Below are 15,839 nucleotides of genomic sequence, written 5' to 3'. Positions count from 1 at the left end.
AGCACCCCCCTCAACGTACACACACACACAATTTTGTACTTACTATCTAGCAAGGTGTGGCCTGTAATCCCAGCTCTTTAGGAGTGTGAGGCTGGAAGTTCACAAATTCAAGGCCATCCTGGGCAATTTAGCAAAATCCTGTCTCAAAATTTTTTAAAAAGGTGGGGGGCTGGGGATGTGACTCAGTGGTAGATCACCTCTGGTTTAAGGCTTAGTACTGTTCAATCCCCCGGTCTGTTCAGTTTCACAATTTTCATTATGACCTAAGGTTATTATTTGAAAGAGAAAATTCCTTGCTGTATGTTCTGTGCCATGAAATAGGTTTGTGAGTCATCTACTTACTTGACTGCACCCTACCCTTTTTAAATGCTAGAGCTCAAACCCAGGGCCCCTGCATGCTAGCACTCTACTATTGATCTACACCCCCCACCCTCCCCTTAACTTTTTATTTTTGAAATAATTTCATATTTACAAATACAGAATGGTTATAGGAATAGTACAAATAATATTCTTTACTCAGATTCCCCAAACTACTAACATTTGTTCATCATTCTCTCTCTTTATAATATATATTCAGTATACATGATAAATATAGGCAATATATTATATCTAAAATTATTTTTCAGAATGATTTGAGAATAAATTGAGACTGATTCTCCTTTGCCTTAAATACATTCACTTGTATTCCTGCCAATACTCCCACCAAAGGACAGTCTCTTAAAACAGGAAATTTCATTGGTACAATACTTTAATCCACATACCTATTCAAACTTTACCAGTTAACCTGATAATAGCCTTTAGAGCAATACACATAAAAAGTGTTTTGAGTGCTTGTGTTTTAAATATTGTGGTATGTGCTACATGATAGTCATCACAGCTCCTCTCTCACCTCAATCTCTCATTTGTTTCCATGAGCAATGTGAACAGTTAGGTACCCTGTCCCCTGACTTAGTAATAAAGATGGGGTAAATGGCTTTACTTGATTTTCCTCTTTTGTATGATTTAGTAGAGCAGCGTGACTTCATTGGAGTGGACAACACAGGAAAGAGGCTGCTCTTCATGGCTAATGAAGCAGACTTGGATGAAGAGCTGGTTATTAAGGGATCCATCCTGCAGAAGTAAGCCCTCGAGATTTCCTTCTTGGCAGTTCTCCTTGTCTTAAAACAAAATAAAACCACCCACCATGGGAAAGATGGAATAAAAACTAGATTATATTGTGTGAAATTGACTAAAGTATGTGAATGTTTTCCCCCATGAGACAGGATAAAGGCTTTTCTTCACTGCATGAAACTTTCCCTGTGTCTTTTCTGACAAGGTAGAGCCAAATCCTGCATAGGAATAAGGTAAAGCAGCTGTTGGGAGAACATGACTGTCTTTCTGATAGTGTTTTAGAACCTCCTTTAAAAAAAAATTGGCAAAAAGCACATAACATAAAATTTACCATCTTAACCATTGTTAAGTGACAAGTACAGTAATAAGTATATTCACATTGTTAGGAAACAGATCTCCAGAGCTTTTTCCTCTTGGAAATATGATTTTATAACATATCTTATTAGACAACTCCCCTTTTCTCCCCTTTCTGTAAGCCCCTTATAACCACCATTCTATTTTCTGTTTCAATTAATTTGACTACTTTAGATACCTTATATAAATGAAATCATAAAGTAATTGTCTGTCTTTATGTGATGGACTTATTTCACATAATATCCTCAGGATTCATTATGTTATACCATATAACAGGATTTTCTTCTTTTTTAATGCTAATATTCCATTGTATGTCTATATCACATGTTGCTCATCTATTCATCCGTTCAACATTTGAGTTACTTCTACTCCTGGGCTATTGTGTATAGTACTGCTATGAACATGCATATGTGGATATCTCTTTGAGACCTTGCTTTCAGTTCTTTTGGATTTATACACAGAAGTGGAATTGCTGGATCATATGGTAGTTCTAGTTTTAATTTTTTGAAGAATTTCCATACTATTTTCCTTAATAATTGTACCATTTAACAGTCCCACCAATAATGCATAAGGGTTCCAGTTTCTTCATATCCTTGCCAGTATTTGATATTTTCATTTTTTATGATAGAAACCATTTTACTAGATATGTAATACTGTCTCATTGAGATATCTTCTTTAATACACATAGTCAACCCAGTCACATTTTCTTCAGTTAGCATTCACTGATTGTTTTTCTAGCATGGAACTTTCTACCTAATGCTAGTATATCGGGATGTTTAATGAATGTTTGAAACCTGAGTAAAATGAATGTGAGAGGAGTAAATTGGGAAAAGAAATACCTTACTTTTTGCCTTTGCTATTCAGCACAATAAGAGAGGTATTTCAGAATATATTGTTTAATGAAATCAAGCTAAAGTCTGGCTTCAGTTAGGTTGTTACATTGAAGGATAAAAGTTCTATATTAGCTCCTTCGTTGTCTCATCTATAAAATGAGACTGATAATAATAGGAGTATTGTGGGGAATAAATAAGGTGATACATATAAATTAATTAGCTTAATGCCTCTTACCTAGTAAGTAACCAAAAACAGTACACATTATTATTATTATTATTTTAATATATATTTTGCGGGATGTACCAGGAATTGAACTCAGGGGCACCTAACCACTGAGCCACATCCCCAGTCCTCTTTTGGATTTTATTTAGAGACAGGGTCACACTGAGTTGCTTAACACCTTGTTTTTCCTGAGGCTAACTTTGAACTTGTGATCCACTTGTTTTAGCCTCCTGAGCCGCTGGGATTATAGGCCTGTGGCACCACACCTGACTTATTATTATCATTTCTAAATAAGTAAACAGCTATTGAAAAATACCATAAAATCACTTCTGGATTAAAATAGTTATTCAAACTATATCACAGAACTTCCTACCACTAGTTTCTAATTAGAAAATTACAAATAGAGGGCTGGGGCTGTAGCTCATTGGTAGAGTGCCCGCTTCACACATGTGAGATGCTGGGTTCAATCCTCAGCACCACATAAAATAAATGATAAATAAAGATATTGTGTCCAACTACAACTAAAAAAATATTTTTAAAAAAATAGAAATAAAAAGCATCTGAAGTTTCAAGATCAGCAAAAGAATTAGGATAATTAAAGTAATAAAGTTTAAAAACTGGTAGCCAAGGAAAGAAACAAGATTCTGGTGAGGAACATAGGAAAAATAAAAGTAGGCTTCCATTTCCACGCCAGAATCCACATTGATATGATGATGAAATCCTGCAAATTCTTGTTAAAATACCCAAAACTACAAATAAATAAACTTTGGGGCTGAGGTTGTGGCTCAGTGGTAGAGCGCTTGCCTTGCACATGTGAGGCACTGGGTTCAATCCTCAGCACCACATAAAATAAATAAATAAGTTAAAAAAAGGTACTCTGTCCATGTTGAACTAAATTTTTTTTAAAATAAAATAAAATTTGCCTTTATCTTTGACTATGAATCAGTAGGGGCAGCCACTGGGAAATAAATTATTAAGAAGGGAAAGTGAACCATGAAACTGAACTTGAACAAAAGAAAATATTTAAGCCTGAAGAACAAATAGATGCAAAAATACAGACAGAGATAATTTCCCTACCTGGGGATGGAATATGCCCCATAATTATATGGCAGGAACCAAGAACCTTTAACAAACTCTCAGGAAAGAGCAATTTTCTAACAAAGACTTAACAGTATCTTAGCTATTTTTTTTTATATCCTTCTGTACCTTTCCAACATCATTTTCAAAACCATAGAAAAATATATAGAATATAAAATAGCCAGCACTCATATAGTACCTGGTCTCAGATACAGGAGGGTCAGAAATAAGAATTCATCTATATTATATCAAAATAAATAAAATTCTGGCCAGAACCATGATTTAAGCATGAAAAAGACCAAAAGAATTAGACATCAACTATACAAACATGGAGAGCAAATAAAATAAAAGGAAAGAAAGTACCTTGTAGCTGGATATGGTGGCTCATGCCTATAATATTAGCTACTCAGGTTTGAGAAAAGAAAGGAAAGATGAAAATGCCTTGAAAAAACTATATTTAAAAAAAACACATACACACAATTTGAGAAATAGAAAATTTTCCTTACAAATATAAAATAAATAATTAAACAGTGAATTGAATAAATAAGAATTCAGTGATGTAAGGATAAAACAACAAATTAAGATTAATAAAAAAGGACATCATAGAACTAAAATGGAAATTATTGAGGACCAAATAATTTAGTTACAAAATTAATTAAATAATTATAAAGACAGGAAAGAACAGAATAGATATTGCTGAAAATTAAATTACTGACACAGAGGAATAGTTTGAGACATTCAGTGATTTAGATAAAAAAGAAAATGGTTGGGCTCGAGAGTGTCTGTCGCTCAGTGGTGGAGCACTTGCCTAGAAAGAAAGAAAGAAAAAGTGATAGAGAAAGGGAGGAGAAAGAGAAAAATAGAGAGAAGAACATGGTTAAATAAATTAAAATCTAATAGAAATGAAAGGCAAAGATGATTCAATATAATTAATATTTCTGAAATAGAGAACGAGACTGTGACCCAAACATGTATTCAAAGATATAAAGACTTCTTGTAATGATTTTAACATAAAATAAAGATATAAGAACTAGATAAGTAAGATGACTTCTGAAACCCCACTAAAATAACAATAAAGGGATTTTTAGAAAGGTGTAAATCCAGAAGGCTAAAGAAAAGGAAAATGAAGATAACAAATTTTAGAAGAAAGAGAGAAGACTAGAAAGTCACAAGAATGGGGCACCAAGAATAGATGAGGTTGGAGGGAACAGGTAGAAAATGAAATGTAAGAAATGTACGAAGGTCCTCAATTTCCTTCTTCCACTTGGCTTCTAAAAACTGGCAGCTAGGCCCACATCCATTAAGCAAGGATATTAGAGGATTCTTCTCTGTGATAACTGATAGATAGTTCAAGAGGAAAGACCTAAAGATGAACATCAAGGAGTTTCTCAAAAATATTCTTATATTATAATGGCATAATTTGGCGTGAACATACTCTATATACAGAGTTATGAAAGATTGTGCTGTGAATGGATAATTATGAGTGTAATGCACTCCACTATTGTCATGTATGTAAGAAATAAAATGTTTTTATTTTTATTTATTTTTTTATTTATCAGGGGAAAAAAATCCCTATATTCAGTTTCAAAGTCAACAGGCCCTATCACACGTTCAGTGCTCCCAATCAGATGTTTATTGTGACACTCTCAAATTTAGAATAGAAAACCAAGGATTACTAGTTCGGAGGCCAGAACAAATAAATAGGAAAAAAACAAAAATAAAACAGAAAAAAATCAACTCACAGGAAACAAATTATGCAAAGAAAACTTTAGAAAAGGTAACATGAGTATCCTCAGGAAGATTTATTTATTTATTTAACCAATATTTGAGTTCAAGGACCTAGGGACTCAGCAGTGGACAAACAAAAAATCTTTGCCTTCATTGAGAGATAAAAGAGAATATTACATATGTAAATCCCAAAGCAAAGCAAAATGCTGAGATTTTTAGTTTAGTTTTGGTTTTTTTGGTGGGGTGAAGGTACTGGGAATTGATCCTAGGGATGCTTCAACACTGAACTACATCCACATTCCCTTTTATTTTTTAATTTTGAGACAGGGTCTCACTGAGTTGCTGAGGCTGGTTTCAAACAGGATCCTCCTGCTTCAGCCTCCCAAACTGCTATTACAGATGTGCGTATTGCACCCAGCAAAATGTTGTATTTTAAAAAGAGCATTTACAGAATAAACAAATGTTGATACTTAAATTAAAAATTCAACAGAATGGTTGGATGAAATTTTTTGAAAAGTTTTCTGTAGCAAATTAATGTAAAATAGATAAATGATAGGACAATTAAAAGAGCAGCCAAAGATGTCACATATTCCTAATATGGAGTTTGAGAAAGAGAGAACAGAGAAATGCAGGGGAAAGAAATCATCAATAAAAATTTTTTGCAGGGCTAGGGTTGTAGTGCCATTGTAGAGCGCTTGTCTAGCATTTGTGAGGCACTAGGTTCAATCCTCAGTACTAAATAAATAAATTAAATAAAGGTATTATGTCCATCTACAACAAAAGATTTTTTAAATTTTTTTTTCTTCTTAGAATGAAAGGAACTGGATTTGTGCCAGCAAAACGTATGAAAAGAAACATGCCAAGATTGTCATTGTGAAATTTTATAATTCTTATAACAAAGATCCTGCAAACTCCCAAAGAGAAGAGGGATATCATACACAATGATATTAAAATGGTTTTTGAATTTCATAATAGCAACACCAGAAACAAAACAAAAAAAATGGAGAAATATCTTTAAAAATTTTTTAATCTTATCTGGTAAAACTATCAATCATGAATGAAAATCAAATTAAGAATTTTTCAGACATTTGTTTTCCGTACATCTGTTTTCAAAGAGTTCTTATAGTCTGTATAACACCAAGTCCTGATATAAACTAAGATAAAGGCACAATATAGGGAAAAGGGCAACCCATATAGGAAAAAGATGAAACCCCAAGATGATGATGAAGGGAGGTTCCATAATAACATGTTATATACCCATTGTTTTTGTTTTTGTTTTTTAATTCAGGGACGTTTAACAAGCCATATCCCCAGCCTGTTTATTTTTTATTTTATTTTATTTTTTTTTTAAAGAGAGTGAGAGAGGAGAGAGAGAGAGAGAATTTTTACTATTTATTTTTTAGTTCTCGGCGGACACAACATCTTTGTTGGTATGTGGTGCTGAGGATCGAACCTGGGCCGCACGCATGCCAGGCGAGCGTGCTACCGCTTGAGCCACATCCCCAGCCCCTTATATACCCATTGTAACAGCAGCCAAACCAGATTGGAATCAGTTAGAAAGCTTCAGGAATAATTTCTTCAAGATGATCATAGATAGGTCTTATGATAAAAATGACAGAATAGCTGATGTATCTCAACTTTTGGCGGTGGCACTAGGGATCGGACTTAAGGGTGCTCTACCACTGGGCTACATCCCCAACCCTTTTTATTGATATTTTATTTTGAGATAAGGTCTTGCTAAGTTGCCAAGGCTGACCTCAACTTGCAGTCTTCCTGCTTCAGTCTTCCAAGTCACTGGGATTACAGGGGCATGTGCCACTGCAGCCAGTTTATATCTCAACATTTAAGAGGAGTTTTGGGTATTTAGTGATTTTCTTGGAATTAAACTATTGATACATACCTTTGAAAAATAAAAAATAACAAGGCAATTATTAACACCAAGGCAAATTACAAAAATGCAGGGGAAGAACTAATCATTGATTGTGAATGATTCACCTACCACTTATGTTTAAATATACATAATAATGTAATCACTAACTCAGTCTTACAAAAATTATGATGTGTTCACTTTGGAATGATGACTGGGTATAGCATGTTGGAGTCATGACTGAAGAAAACAGATAAATCTCATTCTTCTATAGTGAGTAGCTAATATCTAGAACTGAAGTCCTAATAACTTAAGCATTATAACCAAAATATGAAGCCAATTATATTGTGAAGGTAGAAAGTATAGGAAGTGTGGTAGTGTGTGGTAGCATTGGTGATTTAAAAAAGTGAAATCATATCTTCTACAGTGGGAATTCACCAGAGAATTTCTGAAGTGGAAAACCCAAGAAACACTAATATAAGAATGTGAATGAGAGGTATAAATGCTAAACTGGTCTACTAAAAGAATTGAAAGTGGATGCTTCAGGAAAACAGAAAATGTGTAGAAGAAGAAATAAACACCTGAACTTATTTATTAAAAGTTTTATGGGCTGGAATTGTGGCTCAGTGGTAGAATACTTGCCTTGCATGTGTGAAACACTGGTTTCAATTCTCAGCACTGCATATAAATAAATGAATAAAATAAGGTTCATCAACAATTTTAAAAGTTTTTTAAAAATTATTCACATCTTTATGTACATAGATAACTTTCATTTTAATTTTTAAAAGAAAATGATAAAATATCCTGAATCAAATAAAGAATATTTAGATTTGGGCTTGGGTTGAAGAAATTATTCCTGAAGCTTTCTAACCACTGCAGCCAGCTTGTATCTCAACATTTAAGAGGAGTTTTGAGACTTGCTTGGAATTAAATTATTGATAAGCACCTTCGAAGGTAGAGTGCTTACCTCGCACATGTGAAGTACTGGGTTCGAGCCTCAGCACCACATAAAAATAAATAAATAATGTGTCCATGTATAATTAAAAATATGTATATATATTTTTAAAAAGGGTACTCAGATTTTATTTATTTAGTGTTAAAGATTAAACCTAGGACCTCATTCATAAAATCTACAGATTTCACTTTGTTCCAAGGAAATTTGGCCAGATTAAATAAATTTATTAAGCTTCAGGGATAAAGAGAATTTTTCAAGCATCCAGAGGCAAAAGCTTACATGGAAATTAGGAAAAATTAGGTTTACACAGGATTCAGTACCTGACAAATAATATCTACACAGTTCTTGGGTAAAGAGAGTGAAACTCAGGAATAGTATAAACAAATAAAGATATCATTTAAATATAAAAGCAGCAAGAAGACATACTCAAACATGAAAGAACTCAAAAGATGTATCACCTATGAGCCCTTCTTAAAGAAAAACTTATTGGGCTGGGGATGTGGCTCAAGCGGTAGCGTGCTCGCCTGGCATGTGTGCGACCCGGGTTCGATCCTCAGCACCACATACAAACAAAGATGTTGTGTCCACTGAAAACTAAAATAAATAAATATTAAAAAAAAAAAGAAAAACTTATTGATAATAAAAGCAACCAAGAATTGAATAAAAATACATTTAGTAACAGAGGAGCTATGGTCATCAACATTTAATCCATTTATATACAGAACTGATACAACTATAGGAATTGTGGCTATAGAATATAATTCAGATATCATAAACCTAAACATCATAAAAATAAAACTGCCAAAAATCAGGCAGTTAGATTAAAGAGAAAATAAACATGTCTATGTGATAATAGGTTCTTTTTTATAATAAGGAAGTTTAAAAAATGAGAAAACTTTAAATAAAACTCCAACTTTTGGGGAGTTTTTTGTTGGTTTGATTTTGGTGCCAGGGATTGAACCCAGGGGCAATTACCACTGGGCAACATCCCCAGTCCTTTTTTGATACAGGGTCTCCCTGAGTTGCTTAGGGCCTTGCTAAGTTGCCAAGACTGGTTTTGAACTTCTGATTCTCCTATCTCAGCTTCCAAGTCGCTAGGACTACAGGAGTGTGCCACAGGCCTCACTGTTCTTTCATTTTGACTTCTTTTTTCTTCTGTTAAGTACAAGTAAAATATAACATTTTTTTAAAAATTCTTTTCAAAAATATTTATTTTTTTAGTTGTAGTTGGACAAAATACCTTTATTTTATTTATTTATATGTGGTACTGAGGATCCAACCCAGGGCCTCGCACATGCTAGGTGAGCAGTCTACGACTGAGCCACAACCGCAGACCCAGCACTTTTTATTTTATTTTTTTATTTGTTATTTTTAGTTATACATGACAGTAGAATGTATTTTGACATATTATATATATATGGAGTATAAATTCCCATTTTTGTGGTTGTACATGATGTGGAGTTAAGACATAGGTCGTGCATTCATATATGAACATAGGAAAGTCATGTCTGAGTCATTCTGCAGTCTTTCCCATTCCCATCCTTGCTCCCTTCCCCCCACTCCACCCTATCCAAACCAGTGAATTCCCTTTCTCTCCCCACCTCTGCATCTGCGTGTCAGAGAGAACATTCAGCCTTTGGTTTGAGGGGATTGGCTTATTTCACTTAGCATGATAGTCTCCAGTTTTATCTATTTACTGGCAAAAGTCATAAAGCCATTCTTTTTATGATTGAGTAAAATTCCATTATGTTTATATACCACATTTTCTTTATGCATTCATCTGTTGAAGGACACCTAAGTTGGTTCCATAATTTAACTATTGTGAATTGAGCTGCTGTAAACATCAATGTGGCTGTATTACAATAGTATGTTGATTTTAAGTCTTTGGGGTATATGCCAAGGAGTGGAATAACTAGGTCAAATGGTGGTTCCATTCTAAGTTTTCTGAGGAATCTCCATACTGCTTTCTAGACTGGTTGCACCAATTTGCACCAGCAATGTATGAGTGTACCTGTTTCCCCACATCCTTGCCAACATTTACTTTTACTTATATTCTTGATAATTGCTCTTCTGACTGGGATGAGATGAAATCTCACTGTAGTTTTAATTTGCAGTTCTCTAATTGCTAGTGATATTGAACATTTTTTTATATATTTATTGATTGATCAAGTACTTTTTATTTCAAAAATACTCAGTAGTATAATCCTGTTTTTATACTGGTATGTCTATTTGTGTATATATATACATAGAGAGGTGTCTTTAATGATTTTTATTCCCGAGAAATAAGATTTAGGATGACTTTAACTGTTAGTAATTTTCTAAAGTAGGCTTTGAGTTCTGTAAGATTAACTGCATCTTTTTTCATAAAACAAATGGTGTTTTAAAAAATTAGAATTGTTAATTCTGAGGTAGTAAGAATTAATTTTGGAAAGTATAAGTATGTATGATTATTTTTTCTCTATGTTTTTGTGTATTTTAAAATTTTTCCCTAATTTTAAAAGTCTCAAAAACAAGTGAAAACCTGAAGAATATAGTCAAGTGGGTTAACACATTGCTCTTGCTTTTGGAAAGTGGCCTTTCCTAGTTTAGTAGCCATAACACAAATGCCTACTGGGGAGGAGTCCAGCTGGGGAGGGTCTTTGCTCTTGTTGAATGAAGCCAGGCTGCTCAGAAAGCACTGTACAATGGATATGGGTAATGACTTTCTTTGAATTATTCATTTCTTCCTTACTCAATAGCAGAAGCAAAACTAACTAAACTCTGGACCTTTCTATTCCATTAAATTTCTATAGGTGTTTTAAAGATACATTTATAAATGTCTTTGAATCATCTCCCCTCAAGAGATAGAGCTGGATTTAGTGATTTGTTAGACTATGGCAGAAGTAATGGTATGTTACTTCCAAAATCAGGTTATAAAAAGACTGCAATTTCTGTCTTTGGTGCCCGCTGACACTCTTACCCACTCTTTTCTCTGAAAAAGTCATAACTTTCTCATAACTGGGTCATAACTCAGCTTTGGGGAAAGGAAAGCTAGCTGCCATTGACATAAGGTTCTAGTCAGACTGTAGAGACAGCCATGAGTGGAGGCTGGCAACCCCCGTAAATGAAGTGGATATTCTCAGACCTGTCGGCAGCCATGATGAAAACAGAGTCTTTTCCTATGAAACCTCAAGATGACTGTTGCTCCAAACAACAGCTTGAATGCAGCTTAATGAGAGAGGTCCTGAGTCAGAATCACCCAACTAAACCACTCCCAGATTCCTGAAGCACCTAAATTGTGAGATATTGTTTGTTGTTTTAAGCCTCCTAGTTTGAGGTAACATATTGTTTAGTAATAGATGACTAATAAGATTCTAAATCTGTAGACTTTGAATTAAAATTTCTTGGGAACACTGAAGTTGAACCACATCTTCAGGGGAAAAAGGTCTGACACCATTGCTTTCAGCCTCAGTTGATTCCCATACAGTTCAGAAGTAGGAAGTCATGTGGCTATATTTGGGATGTATCCTGCCTCATCACAATGCCTTTATTGAGATCTTGGACAAATTACCAGCTCTATTCAAAATATTAAAGCTATAGATAGTCATCTTTTGGTCTTATTAAACTTCAAGGACTTCTATTGTTTCAATATTGGCAACAAATAGTCCCATAATTCTTCTTCCCTGTATTCCTAGAGAAAGGCCTGGATTACAATTAATTCTTTAGAAAAAGCTACCTCTTATCAACCTGTCCACTGCTATATTGCTATGTGATAGAGAGATGCTGCCAAGATCCCCCTTCAAAGAAGGACTAGCTTCTCAGCTTCTAGCTGTCACCAACTTCCGGATTTATCTCACCTGCAGAAAGACACATTGTCTGAAGTCTTGCTCTGCCTTACTGAATCCACTTTGAGAGGCAACACTTGCTTCAAAATTACCTGCCAGGGTGGCTGAAGCTTTGTGGAACCTGCATCTTGTTTCAGTCTTTTTCTTGCCACAATTCTACTTTCTCTCCTTTTCACAGATATTAATCCCTACTAAACATGTGTAATTCTGGAGAATCCAAACTTCAACACATAATGACCTGGTTTTCCCTGTGGTTTGCCACTGCCTTGTGAAGCAAATTTTCTCACTCTTGAAGTGATCATTCATAGTTTAATTGTAGAATTAAACTGTTCTGGGTAGTTAAATTGTTTTCTTCCCATGAAAGCAAATTTGTTGCATTGGTCTCTGCATGTATGAAAACTGTGATGAATACTATCTATAATGTTGATGTCTCTTATAACTCCTAACTGATCATAGTATAAAAAGTGTACATCCATTCAATCAGAACCTTTCCAGCCTCTCACCACTATAAGCATTGATTTCTTCTTCTCTTTTCTCATGAGACCAATACTTGTCAACCTGGGGAGCATTTTAAAAAATATTGATGACTGGATCCTACCCATAGAGATTTTCATTTAATTTGGTTGGCACAGGATCAGCATTTTATTTCAGAAAAACTCAATGCAGGTGTATGAGAGCTGGCTGCCAAAATCAGAAGATACCTAAGCCTGAAGAAAAATACAGAAAGATCCAGGATTGCACAAAGCATAATTTATTAGGGACTTACAAACAGAAACATGTCTTGGGTGGTAGCAGGACTGAAGGATACCTTCATCCCAAGGCAGTAGAGGTTTATGCACTAAACTAAATAAAGGTGAGCTGCAGCCAACCAGAATGACCTTTTCCCAAAACTGCTAACATGTCCAAAATGAGTTAAGAAACAAACAGCCTGAGTGCTCACTTCAGCAGCCCATGTATGCTAAAATTGGAATAATACAGAGATTAGCATGGCATCTTCACAAGGATGACAAGCAAATTTGTGAAGCATTTCGTTTTGGTTTTGTTTTGTTTTGTTTTTGTTTTTGTTTTAAAGCTAGACATGGTGGCACAGGCTTGTAATCCCAGCACCCTGAGACTGAGGCAGGAGGATAGCAAATTCGAGGCCGGCCTCAGCAATTTATCAAAGCCCTAAGCAACTTAGTGAGACCCTGCCTCAAAATAAAAAATAAACAAGTCTGGGGATGTAGCTCAGTAGAAAAATAACCCTGAATTCAATCCTACATACCCCCCCAAAAAAAAAAGAAAGAAAGAAAGAAAGAGGGTGGTAGTGGGTATTGTACACAAATTCAGATGATTATGTTAACAACTTTGTTTTATAGGGATTGAGATACATGCCAGGGTTACCTGGCAGGCAGAATGGTGGCTATGACTAAAATAGCTGTAGTCATGTCAAGCTGGATCCTTACGTGTTTTTTAAAAAACTCCTTTTTAAAAAAAGATGATTCTAATGTACCAAGATAGAAAACTGCTATACTATTCATTTTAGGATTTATGGCCCAGCAGTGTCCTGATACTTGTCTATCAGAATCTGAGGGAATTTTTAGCTACCCAGGAATGATGGACATAGTTGTGAAATTGGATCCAGCACCTGAAACAACTACTTGGATCTTTGTTTCTTATTCTCTTTGGGCCGCAGGCCATGTCTAGAGTGGAATGTGAGGCTCCAGCTAGTCCAGGTAACATCCTGTCTTCCCAGGACCAACTTAGTCTAGTATATTCAAGTAGCAGTCCACTAGATTTGTTGTGTTATAATTAGGCCTCATAGTATGGTTTCCATTTTGAGCATTTCAGGCTGTGTGGTTCTGGAGAATTAAATGACATATTAAAACATACTCAGTTGACTCTTCTATCTCCTTTTATAAGGACCTTTGTGATTACATTGGTCCCACAGGAAAATCTAGGGCAATCACCTCATCTCAATATACTTAATCACATTGACAAAGTTCCTTTTGCCATGTAAGGTAGCATATTTACAGTTTCCAGAGGTTAGGATATGGACATCTTTGAGGGATCATTATCCTAACTACCATAGTCCTCATATCTCTTATTCTTTTTATCATGATTTTCAATAGCTTCATAATAGTCTGTTATATGAATATGTATGTATATATTTATTCATATGATGATATATTATATGTATATGTGTGTATACATATATTTACAGACATAAATATGCATGTGTGCATGCACACATACACAGTTGTTTACTTAACCATATCAGTATTATTAAACATTTGTATTTTTTTTTCTTTTTTTGGCAATGCTGATAATACATTTCTTTTTGTTGTTGAATGTTATCCTGTTTTATGGATATATCACATTTGAGTTACCCAGTGAGTTATAGTTGGCATTTATTTTAAATCATCTTTATTCTACCGGTAAATCATTTAGGATTTTAATATCCAGAATTTTGAAGGATTCCCCAAAAGAACTTAAAGCATACTTCTTTCCTGAAACAACTTCTGTGCATACTAGAGAGATAGGACCAGTTCTATCATCAAGAAAAGTAGACACATACCATTTGTTGGATCAAATTAAAAAAAAACTAAATATTTCAGACTGTTAGGCTTTTGGAGAATCATAGTTCTCATAATAAATGAGAGTTTTTGTTTGCTACCAAATTTGGTAGATGGTTGATTTTTGAAGTAATAATAAGCAAATGGAATAACATTTTTTAAAATGTTGTTGCTTAAGTCTGGGACTACAAGTAATCTCTGAATTCTCAAGAGAGCTATTCATAAATTCAGATCATATTTGGCTTCCTGATACATTAAAAAAAAACAGTGGATTTTTACTCTCTCTGGTGTCAGAGAACTCTAAGGTCAATTGCTATTCCATATCAAAAGAACATTTCCTATATTCTTATAGTAGTAATGTGAGTGCTGTCAAAGTAAAGGCTTTGACAGATTTTTGCCCTGTTTTTCTTAGAATTCACACCCCAGTGACTCAAGATCTGTGGTGTGTAGTTATAGTAGGGCAACTGGCTGAATAAATGAGTAGTAAAAATGTTATTCCTCCATTCCTATGGTCCTCTGGGGATATTGTGCCCCTCCTGCCCAGTAAGATGGTGGGTAAAAGATAATTAGATTCAGATTTTCATTTTTTATTTATTTTTTATTTTTTTTTAATATTTATTTTTTAGTTCTCGGCGGACACAACATTTTTGTTTGTATGTGGTGCTGAGGATCAAACCGGGGCCATACGCATGCCAGGCAAGCGCGCTACCGCTTGAGCCACATCCCCAGCCCCAAGATTTTCATTTTTTAAATATGAGAATACATTGTCTCCTTTTTAAAAAAAAAATGAATTTCCAAAGATAGGGGCCAATCTCAGTTGGGCAAATGTCAGACTTATCTTGGAAAAAAACCTTTTTGTATGTAAGATAACTAGAAACCTCTTCTAAATTTTTTCTTACTTTTATAATGGTTATAGAAGAAAAGGACAATGATAGAATGTATACCCCATGTGTTTTCTCCCTTAGAGAGAGAATGAAGAAATGCAGTATTTACTTGATTTCAAAGACATTGTTTTGTTGGGCTTCAGGCATATTTGGCTCTGAAAAGTAAAAGAATAAGACCCCTGTTGGAGCAGGAGTCCTGCTAGGCTTGTGGTCAGGTACAGAAGCAGTTTCCCCAGCAAGCTTAGACATCAGGCAGTACTGGTAACTTTATTCTAAAGGAAAACAAAACAAAAACAAAAAACAAGCTGGGTACGGTGGTGCACACCTGTAATCCCAATAGCTTGGGAGGTTGAGGCAGGACAATTGCAAGTTCAAGGCTAACTTTAGCAGCCTAGCAAGGTCCTAAGCAACTTAGAAAGACCCTGTTTC

The 15,839-nt window shown here is 34.7% G+C and overlaps 1 protein-coding gene and 1 non-coding gene across 5 annotated transcripts in view; both read left to right on the top strand.

Moving 5' to 3' along the window:
* The window catches only part of Eif2b3 (eukaryotic translation initiation factor 2B subunit gamma), a 109,797-nt gene that overhangs the window by 43,178 nt on the left and 50,780 nt on the right, over positions 1-15,839 (top strand). For all 4 annotated transcript variants that reach the window (XM_005317960.5, XM_078026156.1, XM_078026157.1 and 1 more), the window contains exon 5: positions 1,007-1,118. In XM_005317960.5, coding sequence (XP_005318017.1) covers positions 1,007-1,118 — 112 coding nt within the window. The remainder of the gene's footprint in view (positions 1-1,006; positions 1,119-15,839) is intronic.
* On the top strand, positions 12,904-13,009 carry LOC120891028 (U6 spliceosomal RNA). Its single transcript, XR_005735465.1, has one exon. It is a non-coding gene; the product is annotated as a U6 spliceosomal RNA (small nuclear RNA).

The sequence above is a fragment of the Ictidomys tridecemlineatus genome, chromosome 11 (assembly GCF_052094955.1).
Source record: "Ictidomys tridecemlineatus isolate mIctTri1 chromosome 11, mIctTri1.hap1, whole genome shotgun sequence".
Taxonomy (NCBI): Eukaryota; Metazoa; Chordata; class Mammalia; order Rodentia; family Sciuridae; genus Ictidomys; species Ictidomys tridecemlineatus.
This window is presented reverse-complemented; position numbering and strand designations above follow the sequence as displayed.